The following is a 21,883-nucleotide window of genomic DNA, read 5'->3' as shown; positions in this document are numbered from 1 at the left end:
CCCAACTACCAGTCAGTCACTCTGTGTGGTTTGATTGGCAGTCCCAACTACCAGTCAGTCACTCTGTGTGGTTTGATTGGCAGTCCCAACTACCAGTCAGTCACTCTGTGTGGTTTGATTGGCAGTCCCAACTACCAGTCAGTCACTCTGTGTGGTTTGATTGGCAGTCCCAACTACCAGTCAGTCACTCTGTGTGGTTTGATTGGCAGTCCCAACTACCAGTCAGTCACTCTGTGTGGTTTGATTGGCAGTCCCAACTACCAGTCAGTCACTCTGTGTGGTTTGATTGGCAGTCCCAACTACCAGTCAGTCACTCTGTGTGGTTTGATTGGCAGTCCCAACTACCAGTCAGTCACTCTGTGTGGTTTGATTGGCAGTCCCAACTACCAGTCAGTCACTCTGTGTGGTTTGATTGGCAGTCCCAACTACCAGTCAGTCACTCTGTGTGGTTTGATTGGCAGTCCCAACTACCAGTCAGTCCTACACTAAAAGCCCACAGGAGGATTCCCAGATGTCTGGCCAGTCTTGTAAATTCACTCTGCTAAATGAAACAAATCAGCTCTCTAAATACTCAGTTGATGTTTCCTCTCGTTATAACAAACTCTATGTATCGTCAGTGTGGTGGTGGTCAATGTGTCATGATGTTTCCTCTCGTTATAACAAACTCTATGTATCGTCAGTGTGGTGGTGGTCAATGTGTCATGATGTTTCCTCTCGTTATAACAAACTCTATGTATCGTCAGTGTGGTGGTGGTCAATGTGTCATGATGTTTCCTCTCGTTTTAACAAACTCTATGTATCGTCAGTGTGGTGGTGGTCAATGTGTCATGATGTTTCCTCTCGTTTTAACAAACTCTATGTATCGTCAGTGTGGTGGTGGTCAATGTGTCATGATGTTTCCTCTCGTTTTAACAAACTCTATGTATCGTCAGTGTGGTGGTGGTCAATGTGTCATGATGTTTCCTCTCGTTATAACAAACTCTATGTATCGTCAGTGTGGTGGTGGTCAATGTGTCATGGTGTTTCCTCTCGTTTTAACAAACTCTATGTATCGTCAGTGTGGTGGTGGTCAATGTGTCATGATGTTTCCTCTCGTTTTAACAAACTCTATGTATCGTCAGTGTGGTGGTGGTCAATGTGTCATGGTGTTTCCTCTCGTTATAACAAACTCTATGTATCGTCAGTGTGGTGGTGGTCAATGTGTCATGGTGTTTCACAGGCTGTGTTGACCTCAGTGTGTTTGTCCAAAATGGCACCCTGTGAGCCGACCGCTATCCCTTTAAAAGGAGAAGGAGCCAACCACTATCCCTTTAAAAGGAGAAGGAGCCGACCACTATCCCTTTAAAAGGAGAAGGATCCAACCACTATCCCTTTAAAAGGAAAAGGATCCAACCGCTATCCCTTTAAAAGGAAAAGGATCCAACCACTATCCCTTTAAAAGGAAAAGGAGCCGACCACTATCCCTTTAAAAGGAAAAGGAGCCAACCACTATCCCTTTAAAAGGAGAAGGAGCCGACCACTATCCCTTTAAAAGGAAAAGGATCCAACCGCTATCCCTTTAAAAGGAAAAGGATCCAACCACTATCCCTTTAAAAGGAAAAGGAGCCGACCACTATCCCTTTAAAAGGAAAAGGAGCCGACCACTATCCCTTTAAAAGGAGAAGGATCCAACCACTATCCCTTTAAAAGGAGAAGGAGCCAACCGCTATCCCTTTAAAAGGAGAAGGATCCAACCGCTATCCCTTTAAAAGGAGAAGGATCCAACCACTATCCCTTTAAAAGGAGAAGGAGCCAACCACTATCCCTTTAAAAGGAAAAGGAGCTGACCACTATCCCTTTAAAAGGAGAAGGATCCAACCACTATCCCTTTAAAAGGAGAAGGAGCCAACCACTATCCCTTTAAAAGGAAAAGGAGCTGACCACTATCCCTTTAAAAGGAGAAGGAGCCAACCGCTATCCCTTTAAAAGGAAAAGGATCCAACCACTATCCCTTTAAAAGGAAAAGGAGCCGACCACTATCCCTTTAAAAGGAAAAGGAGCCAACCACTATCCCTTTAAAAGGAGAAGGAGCCGACCACTATCCCTTTAAAAGGAAAAGGATCCAACCGCTATCCCTTTAAAAGGAAAAGGATCCAACCACTATCCCTTTAAAAGGAAAAGGAGCCGACCACTATCCCTTTAAAAGGAGAAGGAGCCAACCACTATCCCTTTAAAAGGAAAAGGAGCTGACCACTATCCCTTTAAAAGGAGATGGATCCAACCACTATCCCTTTAAAAGGAGAAGGAGCCAACCACTATCCCTTTAAAAGGAAAAGGAGCTGACCACTATCCCTTTAAAAGGAGAAGGATCCAACCACTATCCCTTTAAAAGGAGAAGGAGCCAACCACTATCCCTTTAAAAGGAAAAGGAGCTGACCACTATCCCTTTAAAAGGAGAAGGAGCCAACCGCTATCCCTTTAAAAGGAAAAGGATCCAACCACTATCCCTTTAAAAGGAAAAGGAGCCGACCACTATCCCTTTAAAAGGAAAAGGAGCCAACCACTATCCCTTTAAAAGGAGAAGGAGCCGACCACTATCCCTTTAAAAGGAAAAGGATCCAACCGCTATCCCTTTAAAAGGAAAAGGATCCAACCACTATCCATTTAAAAGGAAAAGGAGCCGACCACTATCCCTTTAAAAGGAAAAGGAGCCGACCACTATCCCTTTAAAAGGAGAAGGATCCAACCACTATCCCTTTAAAAGGAGAAGGAGCCAACCGCTATCCCTTTAAAAGGAGAAGGATCCAACCGCTATCCCTTTAAAAGGAGAAGGAGCCAACCACTATCCCTTTAAAAGGAAAAGGAGCTGACCACTATCCCTTTAAAAGGAGAAGGAGCCAACCGCTATCCCTTTAAAAGGAAAAGGATCCAACCACTATCCCTTTAAAAGGAGAAGGATCCAACCACTATCCCTTTAAAAGGAGAAGGAGCCGACCACTATCCCTTTAAAAGGAAAAGGAGCTGACCACTATCCCTTTAAAAGGAGAAGGAGCCAACCACTATCCCTTTAAAAGGAAAAGGAGCTGACCACTATCCCTTTAAAAGGAAAAGGAGCCGACCACTATCCCTTTAAAAGGAAAAGGAGCCGACCACTATCCCTTTAAAAGGAAAAGGAGCCGACCACTATCCCTTTAAAAGGAGAAGGAGCCAACCGCTATCCCTTTAACAGCGTGTCTCAGCAGAAATTAGTGATGGGGGGAGAATCTATACAGTTCCATATCAGGATATGATTTTTTACGATCTGTCGTATAATTTTTAACGATGTCTCAATATTATTTTTGTGTTAGTTGGCTGTACCTGCACCCAAACTCCAGTATGTTTCCTTCATAGCTTGTTCTCCATCTTCTTTTTAAAACAGGGAGACGATTTGTTTTCAGCACTTTTATTTCCATGACTGATCAAAACTGGTTTTCTCATGGCTCTCTCTTGTCCCTCTGCATCAGACATACACTATATATACAGTCGTGGCCAAAAGATTTGAGAATGACACAAATATTAATTTCCACAAAGTTTGCTGCTTCAGTGTCTTTAGATATATTTGTCAAATGTTACTACGGAATACTGAAGTATAATTACAAGCATTTCATAAGTGTCAAAGGCTTTTATTGACAATTACATGAAGTTGATGCAAAGAGTCAATATTTGCAGTGTTGACCCTTCTTTTTCAAGACCTCTGCAATCCGCCCTCGCATGCTCATGTCAATTAACTTCTGGGCCACATCCTGACTGATGGCAGCCCATTCTTGCATAATCAATGCTTGGAGTTTGTCAGAATTTGTGGGGTTTTGTTTGTCCACCCGCCTCTTGAGGATTGACCATAAGTTTCAATGGGATTAAGGTCTGGGGAGTTTCCTGGCCATGGACCCAAAATATCGATGTTTTGTTCCACGATGACTTTACCCCAGTCCTCAGCAGTCCAATCCCTGTACCTTTTACAGAATATCAGTCTGTCCCTGGTGTTTTTCCTGGAGAGAAGTGGCTTCTTTGCTGCCCTTCTTGACACCAGGCCATCCCCCAAAAGTCTTCGCCTCACTGTGCGTGCAGATGCACTCACACCTGCCTTCTGCCATTCCTGAGCAAGCTCTGTACTGGTGGTGCCCCGATCCCGCAGCTGAATCAATTTTAGGAGACGGTCCTGGCGCTTGCTGGACTTTCTTGGGCGCCCTGAAGACTTCTTCACAACAATTGAACCGCTCTCCTTGAAGTTCTTGCTGATCCGACAAATGGTTGATTTCGGTGCAATATCAGTGGCAGCAATATCCTTGCCTGTGAAGCCCTTTTTCTGCACAGCGATGATGACGGGACGTGTTTCCTTGCAGGTAACAATGGTTGACAGAGGAAGTACAATGATTTGGGGCGGAAGGTAGCCTAGTGGTTAGAGTGTTGGACTAATAACCGAAAGGTTGCAAGTTCAAATCCCCGAGCTGACTAGGTACAAATCTGTCGTTCTGCCCCTGAACAAGGCAGTTAACCCACTGTTCCTAGGCTGTCATTGAAAATAAGAATTTGTTCTTAACTGACTTGCCTAGTTAAATAAAGGTAAAATAAATTCCAAGCACCACCCTCATTTTGAAGCTTCCAGTCTGTTAATCGAACTCAATCTGCATGACAGAGTGATCTCCAGCCTTGTCCTCGTCAACACTCACACCTGTGTTAACGAGAGAATCACTGACATGATGTCAGCTGGTCCTTTTGTGGCAGGGCTGAAATGCAGTGGAAATGTTTTTGGGGGATTCAGTTCATTTGCATGGCAAAGAGGGACTTTGCAATTAATTGCAATTCATCTGATCACTCTTCATAACATTGTGGAGTATATGAAAATTGCCATCATACAAACTGAGGCAGCGGACTGTGAAAATTAATATTTGTGTCATTCTCAAAACTTTCGGCCACGACTGTACAAAAGTATGTGGACACCCCTTCAAATTAGTGGATTCGGCTATTTCAGCCACATCTGTTGCTGACAGGTGTATAAGATTGAGCACAATGGCAAGCGTCTGCTGGAGTGGTGTAAAGCTCGCCGCCATTGGACTCTGGAGCGGTGGAAACGCGTTCTCTGGAGTGATGAATCACGCTTCACCATCTGGCAGACTGACAAATCTAGGTTTTGTCACGAACCGGCTCGTAGCCCGTAACAAAGAGGGAGACGATGTGGAGATAAGGAATATAACTAAAATATATTTATTAACTAAAGTAAACTATATACAATTAACAATGGTGTGTGTGTGTGTGTGTGTGTGTGTGTGTGTGTGTGTGTGTGTGTGTGTGTGTGTGTGTGTGTGTGTAGTCAGTAATCAGTAGTGTGAGTGAATGTGTTCATAGGTGGTAATAATGAGGGGTGTTGAGAGGTGCCAAAACAAACAAGCCACAAAATTCCACAACCAAAATCCAACAGTGTGTCTGAGAGAGGGGGAAAGGTGTGTCCCATGTGGCTGACGACCCTCCCGGCTCCGCCAAACCGACGTCCTGTTAAGGAAAACAAGAGCAAAGAGAAAGAAATTCGGCAGACAGAGTGGGAGGGTCGTCACAGTTCAGGAGGGTCGTAACAGTTCAGGAGGGTCGTCACAGTTCAGGAGGGTCGTCACAGTTCGGGAGGGTCGTCACAGTTCGGGAGGGTCGTCACAGTTCGGGAGGGTCGTCACAGTTCAGGAGGGTCGTCACAGTTCAGGAGGGTCGTCACAGTTCAGGAGGGTCGTCACAGTTCAGGAGGGTCGTCACAGTTCAGGAGGGTCGTCACAGTTCGGGAGGGTCGTAACAGTTCAGGAGGGTCGTCACAGTTCGGGAGGGTCGTAACAGTTCGGGAGGGTCGTCACAGTTCGGGAGGGTCGTCACAGTTCGGGAGGGTCGTCACAATTCGGGAGGGTCGTCACAGTTCGGGAGGGTCGTCACAATTTGTCGGATGCCGGGAGAACCCTAGCTGCCCCAATGCATAGTGCCAACTGTAAAGTTTGGTGGGTCTATCCAAGCTGTTCCTGTCTGTCTACAGCTCTCTTCTCTCTATCCAAGCTGTTCCTGTCTGTCTACGGCTCTCTACTCTCTATCCAAGCTGTTCCTGTCTGTCTACGGCTCTCTTCTCTCTATCCAAGCTGTTCCTGTCTGTCTACGGCTCTCTTCTCTCTATCCAAGCTGTTCCTGTCTGTCTACAGCTCTCTACTCTCTATCCAAGCTGTTCTCCTATCTGTCTACAGCTCTTCTCTCTATCCAAGCTGTTCCTGTCTGTCTACGGCTCTCTTCTCTCTATCCAAGCTGTTCTCCTATCTGTCTACAGCTCTTCTCTCTATCCAAGCTGTTCCTGTCTGTCTACAGCTCTCTTCTCTCTATCCAAGCTGTTCCTGTCTGTCTACAGCTCTCTTCTCTCTATCCAAGCTGTTCCTATCTGTCTACAGCTCTTCTCTCTATCCAAGCTGTTCCCGTCTGTCTACAGCTCTCTACTCTCTATCCAAGCTGTTCCTGTCTGTCTACGGCTCTCTTCTCTCTATCCAAGCTGTTCCTGTCTGTCTACGGCTCTCTTCTCTCTATCCAAGCTGTTCCTGTCTGTCTACAGCTCTCTTCTCTCTATCCAAGCTGTTCTCCTATCTGTCTACAGCTCTTCTCTCTATCCAAGCTGTTCCTGTCTGTCTACAGCTCTCTTCTCTCTATCCAAGCTGTTCCTGTCTGTCTACAGCTCTCTTCTCTCTATCCAAGCTGTTCCTGTCTGTCTACAGCTCTCTTCTCTCTATCCAAGCTGTTCCTGTCTGTCTACAGCTCTCTTCTCTCTATCCAAGCTGTTCCTATCTGTCTACAGCTCTTCTCTCTATCCAAGCTGTTCCCGTCTGTCTACAGCTCTCTACTCTCTATCCAAGCTGTTCCTGTCTGTCTACGGCTCTCTTCTCTCTATCCAAGCTGTTCCTGTCTGTCTACGGCTCTCTTCTCTCTATCCAAGCTGTTCCTGTCTGTCTACAGCTCTCTTCTCTCTATCCAAGCTGTTCTCCTATCTGTCTACAGCTCTTCTCTCTATCCAAGCTGTTCCTGTCTGTCTACAGCTCTCTTCTCTCTATCCAAGCTGTTCCTGTCTGTCTACAGCTCTCTTCTCTCTATCCAAGCTGTTCCTGTCTGTCTACAGCTCTCTTCTCTCTATCCAAGCTGTTCCTGTCTGTCTACAGCTCTCTTCTCTCTATCCAAGCTGTTCCTATCTGTCTACAGCTCTCTTCTCTCTATCCAAGCTGTTCCTGTCTGTCTACAGCTCTCTACTCTCTATCCAAGCTGTTCCTGTCTGTCTACAGCTCTCTACTCTCTATCCAAGCTGTTCCCGTCTGTCTACAGCTCTCTTCTCTCTATCCAAGCTGTTCTCCTATCTGTCTACAGCTCTTCTCTCTATCCAAGCTGTTCCTGTCTGTCTACAGCTCTCTTCTCTCTATCCAAGCTGTTCCTGTCTGTCTACAGCTCTCTTCTCTCTATCCAAGCTGTTCCCATCTGTCTACAGCTCTCTTCTCTCTATCCAAGCTGTTCCTGTCTGTCTACAGCTCTTCTCTCTATCCAAGCTGTTCCCGTCTGTCTACAGCTCTCTACTCTCTATCCAAGCTGTTCCCGTCTGTCTACGGCTCTCTTCTCTCTATCCAAGCTGTTCCTGTCTGTCTACAGCTCTCTACTCTCTATCCAAGCTGTTCCTGTCTGTCTACAGCTCTCTTCTCTCTATCCAAGCTGTTCCTGTCTGTCTACAGCTCTCTTCTCTCTATCCAAGCTGTTCCTGTCTGTCTACAGCTCTCTTCTCTCTATCCAAGCTGTTCCCATCTGTCTACAGCTCTCTTCTCTCTATCCAAGCTGTTCTCCTATCTGTCTACAGCTCTCTTCTCTCTATCCAAGCTGTTCCTGTCTGTCTACAGCTCTCTTCTCTCTATCCAAGCTGTTCCTGTCTGTCTACAGCTCTCTTCTCTCTATCCAAGCTGTTCCTGTCTGTCTACAGCTCTCTACTCTCTATCCAAGCTGTTCCTGTCTGTCTACAGCTCTCTTCTCTCTATCCAAGCTGTTCCTGTCTGTCTACGGCTCTCTTCTCTCTATCCAAGCTGTTCCTGTCTGTCTACGGCTCTCTTCTCTCTATCCAAGCTGTTCCTGTCTGTCTACAGCTCTCTTCTCTCTATCCAAGCTGTTCCTGTCTGTCTACAGCTCTCTTCTCTCTATCCAAGCTGTTCCTGTCTGTCTACAGCTCTCTACTCTCTATCCAAGCTGTTCCTGTCTGTCTACAGCTCTCTTCTCTCTATCCAAGCGGTTCCTGTCTGTCTACAGCTCTCTTCTCTCTATCCAAGCTGTTCCTGTCTGTCTACAGCTCTCTTCTCTCTATCCAAGCTGTTCCTGTCTGTCTACAGCTCTCTTCTCTCTATCCAAGCTGTTCCTGTCTGTCTACAGCTCTTCTCTCTATCCAAGCTGTTCCTGTCTGTCTACAGCTCTCTTCTCTCTATCCAAGCTGTTCCTGTCTGTCTACAGCTCTCTACTCTCTATCCAAGCTGTTCCTGTCTGTCTACAGCTCTCTACTCTCTATCCAAGCTGTTCCCGTCTGTCTACAGCTCTCTACTCTCTATCCAAGCTGTTCCTGTCTGTCTACAGCTCTCTTCTCTCTATCCAAGCTGTTCCTGTCTGTCTACAGCTCTCTTCTCTCTATCCAAGCTGTTCCTGTCTGTCTACAGCTCTTCTCTCTATCCAAGCTGTTCCTGTCTGTCTACAGCTCTCTACTCTCTATCCAAGCTGTTCCTGTCTGTCTACAGCTCTTCTCTCTATCCAAGCTGTTCCTGTCTGTCTACAGCTCTCTACTCTCTATCCAAGCTGTTCCTGTCTGTCTACAGCTCTCTACTCTCTATCCAAGCTGTTCCTGTCTGTCTACAGCTCTCTTCTCTCTATCCAAGCTGTTCCTGTCTGTCTACAGCTCTCTTCTCTCTATCCAAGCTGTTCCTGTCTGTCTACAGCTCTCTTCTCTCTATCCAAGCTGTTCCTGTCTGTCTACAGCTCTCTTCTCTCTATCCAAGCTGTTCCTGTCTGTCTACAGCTCTCTTCTCTCTATCCAAGCTGTTTCTGTCTGTCTACAGCTCTCTTCTCTCTATCCAAGCTGTTCCTGTCTGTCTACAGCTCTCTACTCTCTATCCAAGCTGTTCCTGTCTGTCTACAGCTCTCTTCTCTCTATCCAAGCTGTTCCTGTCTGTCTACGGCTCTCTTCTCTCTATCCAAGCTGTTCCTGTCTGTCTACAGCTCTCTTCTCTCTATCCAAGCTGTTCCTGTCTGTCTACAGCTCTCTTCTCTCTATCCAAGCTGTTCCTGTCTGTCTACAGCTCTCTTCTCTCTATCCAAGCTGTTCCTGTCTGTCTACAGCTCTCTACTCTCTATCCAAGCTGTTCCTGTCTGTCTACAGCTCTCTTCTCTCTATCCAAGCTGTTCCTGTCTGTCTACAGCTCTCTTCTCTCTATCCAAGCTGTTCCTGTCTGTCTACAGCTCTCTTCTCTCTATCCAAGCTGTTCCTGTCTGTCTACAGCTCTCTTCTCTCTATCCAAGCTGTTCCTGTCTGTCTACAGCTCTTCTCTCTATCCAAGCTGTTCCTGTCTGTCTACAGCTCTCTTCTCTCTATCCAAGCTGTTCCTGTCTGTCTACAGCTCTCTACTCTCTATCCAAGCTGTTCCTGTCTGTCTACAGCTCTCTACTCTCTATCCAAGCTGTTCCTGTCTGTCTACAGCTCTCTTCTCTCTATCCAAGCTGTTCCTGTCTGTCTACAGCTCTCTTCTCTCTATCCAAGCTGTTCCTGTCTGTCTACAGCTCTCTTCTCTCTATCCAAGCTGTTCCTGTCTGTCTACAGCTCTCTACTCTCTATCCAAGCTGTTCCTGTCTGTCTACAGCTCTCTTCTCTCTATCCAAGCTGTTCCTGTCTGTCTACAGCTCTCTTCTCTCTATCCAAGCTGTTCCTGTCTGTCTACAGCTCTTCTCTCTATCCAAGCTGTTCCTGTCTGTCTACAGCTCTCTACTCTCTATCCAAGCTGTTCCTGTCTGTCTACAGCTCTTCTCTCTATCCAAGCTGTTCCTGTCTGTCTACAGCTCTCTACTCTCTATCCAAGCTGTTCCTGTCTGTCTACAGCTCTCTTCTCTCTATCCAAGCTGTTCCTGTCTGTCTACAGCTCTCTTCTCTCTATCCAAGCTGTTCCTGTCTGTCTACAGCTCTTCTCTCTATCCAAGCTGTTCCTGTCTGTCTACAGCTCTCTACTCTCTATCCAAGCTGTTCCTGTCTGTCTACAGCTCTCTACTCTCTATCCAAGCTGTTCCTGTCTGTCTACAGCTCTCTACTCTCTATCCAAGCTGTTTCTGTCTGTCTACAGCTCTCTTCTCTCTATCCAAGCTGTTCCTGTCTGTCTACAGCTCTCTTCTCTCTATCCAAGCTGTTCCTGTCTGTCTACAGCTCTTCTCTCTATCCAAGCTGTTCCTGTCTGTCTACAGCTCTCTACTCTCTATCCAAGCTGTTCCTGTCTGTCTACAGCTCTCTTCTCTCTATCCAAGCTGTTCCTGTCTGTCTACAGCTCTCTTCTCTCTATCCAAGCTGTTCCTGTCTGTCTACAGCTCTCTTCTCTCTATCCAAGCTGTTTCTGTCTGTCTACAGCTCTCTTCTCTCTATCCAAGCTTTTCCTGTCTGTCTACAGCTCTCTTCTCTCTATCCAAGCTGTTCCTATCTATCTACAGCTCTCTTCTCTCTATCCAAGCTGTTCCTGTCTGTCTACAGCTCTCTTCTCTCTATCCAAGCTGTTCCTGTCTGTCTACAGCTCTCTTCTCTCTATCCAAGCGGTTCCTATCTATCTACAGCTCTCTTCTCTCTATCCAAGCTGTTCCTGTCTGTCTACAGCTCTCTTCTCTCTATCCAAGCTGTTCCTGTCTGTCTACAGCTCTCTTCTCTCTATCCAAGCTGTTCCTGTCTGTCTACAGCTCTCTTCTCTCTATCCAAGCTGTTCCTGTCTGTCTACAGCTCTCTTCTCTCTATCCAAGCTGTTCCTGTCTGTCTACAGCTCTCTTCTCTCTATCCAAGCTGTTCCTGTCTGTCTACAGCTCTTCTCTCTATCCAAGCGGTTCCTGTCTGTCTACAGCTCTCTTCTCTCTATCCAAGCTGTTCCTATCTGTCTACAGCTCTTCTCTCTATCCAAGCTGTTCCTGTCTGTCTACAGCTCTTCTCTCTATCCAAGCTGTTCCTGTCTGTCTACAGCTCTCTTCTCTCTATCCAAGCTGTTCCTGTCTGTCTACAGCTCTTCTCTCTATCCAAGCGGTTCCTGTCTGTCTACAGCTCTCTTCTCTCTATCCAAGCTGTTCCTATCTGTCTACAGCTCTTCTCTCTATCCAAGCTGTTCCTGTCTGTCTACAGCTCTTCTCTCTATCCAAGCGGTTCCTGTCTGTCTACAGCTCTCTACTCTCTATCCAAGCTGTTCCTGTCTGTCTACAGCTCTTCTCTCTATCCAAGCTGTTCCTGTCTGTCTACGGCTCTCTTCTCTCTATCCAAGCTGTTCCCGTCTGTCTACAGCTCTCTTCTCTCTATCCAAGCTGTTCCTGTCTGTCTACAGCTCTCTTCTCTCTATCCAAGCTGTTCCTGTCTGTCTACAGCTCTTCTCTCTATCCAAGCTGTTCCTGTCTGTCTACAGCTCTCTTCTCTCTATCCAAGCTGTTCCTATCTGTCTACAGCTCTCTTCTCTCTATCCAAGCTTTTCCTGTCTGTCTACAGCTCTCTACTCTCTATCCAAGCGGTTCCTGTCTGTCTACAGCTCTTCTCTCTATCCAAGCTGTTCCTGTCTGTCTACAGCTCTCTTCTCTCTATCCAAGCTGTTCCTGTCTGTCTACAGCTCTCTTCTCTCTATCCAAGCTGTTCCTGTCTGTCTACAGCTCTCTACTCTCTATCCAAGCTGTTCCTGTCTGTCTACAGCTCTCTTCTCTCTATCCAAGCTGTTCCTGTCTGTCTACAGCTCTCTACTCTCTATCCAAGCGGTTCCTGTCTGTCTACAGCTCTCTACTCTCTATCCAAGCTGTTCCTGTCTGTCTACAGCTCTCTTCTCTCTATCCAAGCTGTTCCTGTCTGTCTACAGCTCTCTTCTCTCTATCCAAGCTGTTCCTGTCTGTCTACAGCTCTCTTCTCTCTATCCAAGCTGTTCCTGTCTGTCTACAGCTCTTCTCTCTATCCAAGCTGTTCCTGTCTGTCTACAGCTCTCTTCTCTCTATCCAAGCGGTTCCTGTCTGTCTACAGCTCTCTACTCTCTATCCAAGCTGTTCCTGTCTGTCTACAGCTCTCTTCTCTCTATCCAAGCTGTTCCTGTCTGTCTACAGCTCTCTACTCTCTATCCAAGCTGTTCCTGTCTGTCTACAGCTCTCTTCTCTCTGTCCAAGCTGTTCCTGTCTGTCTACAGCTCTCTTCTCTCTATCCAAGCTGTTCCTGTCTGTCTACAGCTCTCTTCTCTCTATCCAAGCGGTTCCTGTCTGTCTACAGCTCTTCTCTCTATCCAAGCGGTTCCTGTCTGTCTACAGCTCTTCTCTCTATCCAAGCTGTTCCTGTTTGTCTACAGCTCTTCTCTCTATCCAAGCGGTTCCTGTCTGTCTACAGCTCTCTTCTCCATCTTTGTCTCCATTCAGATAGCGTTGATGACGGTGACTCTGTTCCCCATCCGGTTGTTCCTGGCAGCCTTCATGATGCTGCTGGCCTGGCCCTTCGCCTTCATCGCCTCTGTGGGACGCAATGAGATGGTGGTGGAACCCCAGTCCTTATGGAGGAAGTATGTATACTAACGTAACCCATAACCTCTATAACCTTTACCCTTTAACCCTATCCATCTGACCCTAACCCCAAGTCTCTGTGGGATGCAACGAGATGGTGGTGAAGCACAGTCTCTATGGAGAAGGTACATAGCCCTTATATAACCCTGACATTACCTTTAAGAAAAGATGAAACAACATCTCATGGAACGACAGGGGACTGTGAGGGGACAAACACTCTAACACTCATTCTGATATACATTAACCCTCTGTGGTTCATTCTGATATACATTAACCCTCGGGTTAGTGACACTACAACAGAGAGAGGAAAGGGTTAGAGACACTACAACAGAGAGAGGAAAGGGTTAGAGACACTACAACAGAGAGAGGAAAGGGTTAGAGACACTACAACAGAGAGAGGAAAGGGTTAGAGACACTACAACAGAGAGAGGAAAGGGTTAGAGACACTACAACAGAGAGAGGAAAGGGTTAGAGAGACACTACAACAGAGAGAGGAAAGGGTTAGAGACACTACAACAGAGAGAGGAAAGGGTTAGAGACACTACAACAGAGAGAGGAAAGGGTTAGAGACACTACAACAGAGAGAGGAAAGGGTTAGAGACACTACAACAGAGAGAGGAAAGGGTTAGAGAGACACTACAACAGAGAGAGGAAAGGGTTAGAGACACTACAACAGAGAGAGGAAAGGGTTAGAGACACTACAACAGAGAGAGGAAAGGGTTAGAGAGACACTACAACAGAGAGAGGAAAGGGTTAGAGACACTACAACAGAGAGAGGAAAGGGTTAGTGACACTACAACAGAGAGAGGAAAGGGTTAGAGACACTACAACAGAGAGAGGAAAGGGTTAGAGACACTACAACAGAGAGAGGAAAGGGTTAGAGACACTACAACAGAGAGAGGAAAGGGTTAGAGAGACACTACAACAGAGAGAGGAAAGGGTTAGAGACACTACAACAGAGAGAGGAAAGGGTTAGTGACACTACAACAGAGAGAGGAAAGGGTTAGTGACACTACAACAGAGAGAGGAAAGGGTTAGAGACACTACAACAGAGAGAGGAAAGGGTTAGAGACACTACAACAGAGAGAGGAAAGGGTTAGTGACACTACAACAGAGAGAGGAAAGGGTTAGAGACACTACAACAGAGAGAGGAAAGGGTTAGAGACACTACAACAGAGAGAGGAAAGGGTTAGAGACACTACAACAGAGAGAGGAAAGGGTTAGAGAGACACTACAACAGAGAGAGGAAAGGGTTAGTGACACTACAACAGAGAGAGGAAAGGGTTAGAGACACTACAACAGAGAGAGGAAAGGGTTAGAGACACTACAACAGAGAGAGGAAAGGGTTAGTGACACTACAACAGAGAGAGGAAAGGGTTAGAGACACTACAACAGAGAGAGGAAAGGGTTAGTGACACTACAACAGAGAGAGGAAAGGGTTAGAGACACTACAACAGAGAGAGGAAAGGGTTAGAGACACTACAACAGAGAGAGGAAAGGGTTAGTGACACTACAACAGAGAGAGGAAAGGGTTAGAGAGACACTACAACAGAGAGATGAAAGGGTTAGAGAGACACTACAACAGAGAGAGGAAAGGTTTAGTGAGACACTACAACAGAGAGAGGAAAGGGTTAATGACACTACAACAGAGAGAGGAAAGGGTTAGAGAGACACTACAACAGAGAGAGGAAAGGGTTAGAGAGACACTACAACAGAGAGAGGAAAGGGTTAGAGACACTACAACAGAGAGAGGAAAGGGTTAGATACACTACAACAGAGAGAGGAAAGGGTTAGAGACACTACAACAGAGAGAGGAAAGGGTTAGAGAGACACTACAACAGAGAGAGGAAAGGGTTAGTGACACTACAACAGAGAGAGGAAAGGGTTAGAGAGACACTACAACAGAGAGAGGAAAGGGTTAGAGAGACACTACAACAGAGAGAGGAAAGGGTTAGTGACACTACAACAGAGAGAGGAAAGGGTTAGAGACACTACAACAGAGAGAGGAAAGGGTTAGAGAGACACTACAACAGAGAGAGGAAAGGGTTAGAGACACTACAACAGAGAGAGGAAAGGGTTAGAGACACTACAACAGAGAGAGGAAAGGGTTAGTGACACTACAACAGAGAGAGGAAAGGGTTAGTGACACTACAACAGAGAGAGGAAAGGGTTAGTGACACTACAACAGAGAGAGGAAAGGGTTAGTGACACTACAACAGAGAGAGGAAAGGGTTAGAGAGACACTACAACAGAGAGAGGAAAGGGTTAGAGAGACACTACAACAGAGAGAGGAAAGGGTTAGAGACACTACAACAGAGAGAGGAAAGGGTTAGAGACACTACAACAGAGAGAGGAAAGGGTTAGAGAGACACTACAACAGAGAGAGGAAAGGGTTAGTGACACTACAACAGAGAGAGGAAAGGGTTAGAGACACTACAACAGAGAGAGGAAAGGGTTAGAGACACTACAACAGAGAGAGCAAAGGGTTAGTGACACTACAACAGAGAGAGGAAAGGGTTAGAGACACTACAACAGAGAGAGGAAAGGGTTAGAGACACTACAACAGAGAGAGGAAAGGGTTAGAGACACTACAACAGAGAGAGGAAAGGGTTAGAGACACTACAACAGAGAGAGGAAAGGGTTAGAGACACTACAACAGAGAGAGGAAAGGGTTAGAGACACTACAACAGAGAGAGGAAAGGGTTAGAGAGACACTACAACAGAGAGAGGAAAGGGTTAGAGACACTACAACAGAGAGAGGAAAGGGTTAGAGACACTACAACAGAGAGAGGAAAGGGTTAGAGACACTACAACAGAGAGAGGAAAGGGTTAGAGAGCACTACAACAGAGAGAGGAAAGGGTTAGAGAGACACTACAACAGAGAGAGGAAAGGGTTAGAGAACACTACAACAGAGAGAGGAAAGGGTTAGAGACACTACAACAGAGAGAGGAAAGGGTTAGAGACACTACAACAGAGAGAGGAAAGGGTTAGAGAGACACTACAACAGAGAGAGGAAAGGGTTAGAGACACTACAACAGAGAGAGAGGAAAGGGTTAGAGACACTACAACAGAGAGAGGAAAGGGTTAGAGACACTACAACAGAGAGAGGAAAGGGTTAGAGACACTACAACAGAGAGAGGAAAGGGTTAGAGACACTACAACAGAGAGAGGAAAGGGTTAGAGACACTACAACAGAGAGAGGAAAGGGTTAGAGACACTACAACAGAGAGAGGAAAGGGTTAGAGACACTACAACAGAGAGAGGAAAGGGTTAGAGACACTACAACAGAGAGAGGAAAGGGTTAGAGACACTACAACAGAGAGAGGAAAGGGTTAGAGACACTACAACAGAGAGAGGAAAGGGTTAGAGACACTACAACAGAGAGAGGAAAGGGTTAGAGACACTACAACAGAGAGAGGAAAGGGTTAGAGACACTACAACAGAGAGAGGAAAGGGTTAGAGACACTACAACAGAGAGAGGAAAGGGTTAGAGACACTACAACAGAGAGAGGAAAGGGTTAGAGACACTACAACAGAGAGAGGAAAGGGTTAGAGACACTACAACAGAGAGAGGAAAGGGTTAGAGACACTACAACAGAGAGAGGAAAGGGTTAGAGAGACACTACAACAGAGAGAGGAAAGGGTTAGAGACACTACAACAGAGAGAGGAAAGGGTTAGAGACACTACAACAGAGAGAGGAAAGGGTTAGAGACACTACAACAGAGAGAGGAAAGGGTTAGAGAGACACTACAACAGAGAGAGGAAAGGGTTAGAGACACTACAACAGAGAGAGGAAAGGGTTAGAGACACTACAACAGAGAGAGGAAAGGGTTAGAGACACTACAACAGAGAGAGGAAAGGGTTAGAGACACTACAACAGAGAGAGGAAAGGGTTAGAGAGACACTACAACAGAGAGAGGAAAGGGTTAGAGACACTACAACAGAGAGAGGAAAGGGTTAGAGACACTACAACAGAGAGAGGAAAGGGTTAGAGACACTACAACAGAGAGAGGAAAGGGTTAGAGACACTACAACAGAGAGAGGAAAGGGTTAGAGACACTACAACAGAGAGAGGAAAGGGTTAGAGACACTACAACAGAGAGAGGAAAGGGTTAGAGACACTACAACAGAGAGAGGAAAGGGTTAGAGACACTACAACAGAGAGAGGAAAGGGTTAGAGACACTACAACAGAGAGAGGAAAGGGTTAGAGACACTACAACAGAGAGAGGAAAGGGTTAGAGACACTACAACAGAGAGAGGAAAGGGTTAGAGACACTACAACAGAGAGAGGAAAGGGTTAGAGACACTACAACAGAGAGAGGAAAGGGTTAGAGACACTACAACAGAGAGAGGAAAGGGTTAGAGACACTACAACAGAGAGAGGAAAGGGTTAGAGACACTACAACAGAGAGAGGAAAGGGTTAGAGACACTACAACAGAGAGAGGAAAGGGTTAGAGACACTACAACAGAGAGAGGAAAGGGTTAGAGACACTACAACAGAGAGAGGAAAGGGTTAGAGAGCACTACAACAGAGAGAGGAAAGGGTTAGAGAACACTACAACAGAGAGAGGAAAGGGTTAGAGAACACTACAACAGAGAGAGGAAAGGGTTAGAGACACTACAACAGAGAGAGGAAAGGGTTAGAGACACTACAACAGAGAGAGGAAAGGGTTAGAGACACTACAACAGAGAGAGGAAAGGGTTAGAGACACTACAACAGAGAGAGGAAAGGGTTAGAGACACTACAACAGAGAGAGGAAAGGGTTAGAGACACTACAACAGAGAGAGGAAAGGGTTAGAGACACTACAACAGAGAGAGGAAAGGGTTAGAGACACTACAACAGAGAGAGGAAAGGGTTAGAGACACTACAACAGAGAGAGGAAAGGGTTAGAGACACTACAACAGAGAGAGGAAAGGGTTAGAGAGCACTACAACAGAGAGAGGAAAGGGTTAGAGACACTACAACAGAGAGAGGAAAGGGTTAGAGACACTACAACAGAGAGAGGAAAGGGTTAGAGACACTACAACAGAGAGAGGAAAGGGTTAGAGACACTACAACAGAGAGAGGAAAGGGTTAGAGACACTACAACAGAGAGAGGAAAGGGTTAGAGACACTACAACAGAGAGAGGAAAGGGTTAGAGACACTACAACAGAGAGAGGAAAGGGTTAGAGACACTACAACAGAGAGAGGAAAGGGTTAGAGAGACACTACAACAGAGAGAGGAAAGGGTTAGAGACACTACAACAGAGAGAGGAAAGGGTTAGAGACACTACAACAGAGAGAGGAAAGGGTTAGAGACACTACAACAGAGAGAGGAAAGGGTTAGAGACACTACAACAGAGAGAGGAAAGGGTTAGAGACACTACAACAGAGAGAGGAAAGGGTTAGAGACACTACAACAGAGAGAGGAAAGGGTTAGAGACACTACAACAGAGAGAGGAAAGGGTTAGAGACACTACAACAGAGAGAGGAAAGGGTTAGAGAACACTACAACAGAGAGAGGAAAGGGTTAGAGACACTACAACAGAGAGAGGAAAGGGTTAGAGACACTACAACAGAGAGAGGAAAGGGTTAGAGACACTACAACAGAGAGAGGAAAGGGTTAGAGACACTACAACAGAGAGAGGAAAGGGTTAGAGACACTACAACAGAGAGAGGAAAGGGTTAGAGACACTACAACAGAGAGAGGAAAGGGTTAGAGACACTACAACAGAGAGAGGAAAGGGTTAGAGACACTACAACAGAGAGAGGAAAGGGTTAGAGACACTACAACAGAGAGAGAGGAAAGGGTTAGAGACACTACAACAGAGAGAGGAAAGGGTTAGAGACACTACAACAGAGAGAGGAAAGGGTTAGAGACACTACAACAGAGAGAGGAAAGGGTTAGAGACACTACAACAGAGAGAGGAAAGGGTTAGAGACACTACAACAGAGAGAGGAAAGGGTTAGAGACACTACAACAGAGAGAGGAAAGGGTTAGAGACACTACAACAGAGAGAGAGGAAAGGGTTAGAGACACTACAACAGAGAGAGGAAAGGGTTAGAGACACTACAACAGAGAGAGGAAAGGGTTAGAGACACTACAACAGAGAGAGGAAAGGGTTAGAGACACTACAACAGAGAGAGGAAAGGGTTAGAGACACTACAACAGAGAGAGGAAAGGGTTAGAGACACTACAACAGAGAGAGGAAAGGGTTAGAGACACTACAACAGAGAGAGGAAAGGGTTAGAGACACTACAACAGAGAGAGGAAAGGGTTAGAGACACTACAACAGAGAGAGGAAAGGGTTAGAGACACTACAACAGAGAGAGGAAAGGGTTAGAGACACTACAACAGAGAGAGGAAAGGGTTAGAGACACTACAACAGAGAGAGGAAAGGGTTAGAGACACTACAACAGAGAGAGGAAAGGGTTAGAGAGACACTACAACAGAGAGAGGAAAGGGTTAGAGACACTACAACAGAGAGAGGAAAGGGTTAGAGAGACACTACAACAGAGAGAGGAAAGGGTTAGAGACACTACAACAGAGAGAGGAAAGGGTTAGAGACACTACAACAGAGAGAGGAAAGGGTTAGAGAGACACTACAACAGAGAGAGGAAAGGGTTAGAGAACACTACAACAGAGAGAGGAAAGGGTTAGAGACACTACAACAGAGAGAGGAAAGGGTTAGAGACACTACAACAGAGAGAGGAAAGGGTTAGAGACACTACAACAGAGAGAGGAAAGGGTTAGAGACACTACAACAGAGAGAGGAAAGGGTTAGAGACACTACAACAGAGAGAGGAAAGGGTTAGAGACACTACAACAGAGAGAGGAAAGGGTTAGAGACACTACAACAGAGAGAGGAAAGGGTTAGAGACACTACAACAGAGAGAGGAAAGGGTTAGAGACACTACAACAGAGAGAGGAAAGGGTTAGAGACACTACAACAGAGAGAGGAAAGGGTTAGAGACACTACAACAGAGAGAGGAAAGGGTTAGTGACACTACAACAGAGAGAGGAAAGGGTTAGAGACACTACAACAGAGAGAGGAAAGGGTTAGAGACACTACAACAGAGAGAGGAAAGGGTTAGAGAACACTACAACAGAGAGAGGAAAGGGTTAGAGACACTACAACAGAGAGAGGAAAGGGTTAGAGACACTACAACAGAGAGAGGAAAGGGTTAGAGACACTACAACAGAGAGAGGAAAGGGTTAGAGACACTACAACAGAGAGAGGAAAGGGTTAGAGACACTACAACAGAGAGAGGAAAGGGTTAGAGACACTACAACAGAGAGAGGAAAGGGTTAGAGACACTACAACAGAGAGAGGAAAGGGTTAGAGACACTACAACAGAGAGAGGAAAGGGTTAGAGACACTACAACAGAGAGAGGAAAGGGTTAGAGACACTACAACAGAGAGAGGAAAGGGTTAGAGACACTACAACAGAGAGAGGAAAGGGTTAGAGACACTACAACAGAGAGAGGAAAGGGTTAGAGACACTACAACAGAGAGAGGAAAGGGTTAGAGACACTACAACAGAGAGAGGAAAGGGTTAGAGACACTACAACAGAGAGAGGAAAGGGTTAGAGACACTACAACAGAGAGAGGAAAGGGTTAGAGAGACACTACAACAGAGAGAGGAAAGGGTTAGAGACACTACAACAGAGAGAGGAAAGGGTTAGAGACACTACAACAGAGAGAGGAAAGGGTTAGAGAGACACTACAACAGAGAGAGGAAAGGGTTAGAGACACTACAACAGAGAGAGGAAAGGGTTAGAGACACTACAACAGAGAGAGGAAAGGGTTAGAGACACTACAACAGAGAGAGGAAAGGGTTAGAGACACTACAACAGAGAGAGGAAAGGGTTAGAGACACTACAACAGAGAGAGGAAAGGGTTAGAGACACTACAACAGAGAGAGGAAAGGGTTAGAGACACTACAACAGAGAGAGGAAAGGGTTAGAGACACTACAACAGAGAGAGGAAAGGGTTAGAGACACTACAACAGAGAGAGGAAAGGGTTAGAGAGACACTACAACAGAGAGAGGAAAGGGTTAGAGACACTACAACAGAGAGAGGAAAGGGTTAGTGACACTACAACAGAGAGAGGAAAGGGTTAGAGACACTACAACAGAGAGAGGAAAGGGTTAGAGACACTACAACAGAGAGAGGAAAGGGTTAGAGACACTACAACAGAGAGAGGAAAGGGTTAGAGACACTACAACAGAGAGAGGAAAGGGTTAGAGACACTACAACAGAGAGAGGAAAGGGTTAGAGACACTACAACAGAGAGAGGAAAGGGTTAGAGACACTACAACAGAGAGAGGAAAGGGTTAGAGACACTACAACAGAGAGAGGAAAGGGTTAGAGACACTACAACAGAGAGAGGAAAGGGTTAGAGACACTACAACAGAGAGAGGAAAGGGTTAGTGACACTACAACAGAGAGAGGAAAGGGTTAGAGACACTACAACAGAGAGAGGAAAGGGTTAGAGACACTACAACAGAGAGAGGAAAGGGTTAGAGACACTACAACAGAGAGAGGAAAGGGTTAGAGACACTACAACAGAGAGAGGAAAGGGTTAGAGACACTACAACAGAGAGAGGAAAGGGTTAGAGACACTACAACAGAGAGAGGAAAGGGTTAGAGACACTACAACAGAGAGAGGAAAGGGTTAGAGAGACACTACAACAGAGAGAGGAAAGGGTTAGAGACACTACAACAGAGAGAGGAAAGGGTTAGTGACACTACAACAGAGAGAGGAAAGGGTTACAGACACTACAACAGAGAGAGGAAAGGGTTAGAGACACTACAACAGAGAGAGGAAAGGGTTAGTGACACTACAACAGAGAGAGAGAAAGGGTTAGAGACACTACAACAGAGAGAGGAAAGGGTTAGTGACACTACAACAGAGAGAGGAAAGGGTTAGAGACACTACAACAGAGAGAGGAAAGGGTTAGAGACACTACAACAGAGAGAGGAAAGGGTTAGTGACACTACAACAGAGAGAGGAAAGGGTTAGAGAGACACTACAACAGAGAGAGGAAAGGGTTAGAGAGACACTACAACAGAGAGAGGAAAGGGTTAGAGACACTACAACAGA

At 46.0% G+C, this 21,883-nt stretch overlaps 1 protein-coding gene across 4 annotated transcripts in view; it reads left to right on the top strand.

The window, feature by feature from the left end:
• The window catches only part of LOC106592264 (lysophosphatidylcholine acyltransferase 1), a 108,957-nt gene that overhangs the window by 15,026 nt on the left and 72,048 nt on the right, over nucleotides 1-21,883 (top strand). For all 4 annotated transcript variants that reach the window (XR_006770038.1, XM_045719331.1, XM_045719330.1 and 1 more), the window contains exon 2: nucleotides 12,649-12,788. Coding sequence is in view for 3 of the 4 variants with exons in the window: in XM_045719331.1 (XP_045575287.1) it covers nucleotides 12,649-12,788 (140 nt within the window). In the remaining variant the exon portion in view is untranslated. The remainder of the gene's footprint in view (nucleotides 1-12,648; nucleotides 12,789-21,883) is intronic.

Source organism: Salmo salar, chromosome ssa05 (genome assembly GCF_905237065.1).
Source record: "Salmo salar chromosome ssa05, Ssal_v3.1, whole genome shotgun sequence".
In the NCBI taxonomy this organism is placed as follows: Eukaryota; Metazoa; Chordata; class Actinopteri; order Salmoniformes; family Salmonidae; genus Salmo; species Salmo salar.
This window is presented reverse-complemented; position numbering and strand designations above follow the sequence as displayed.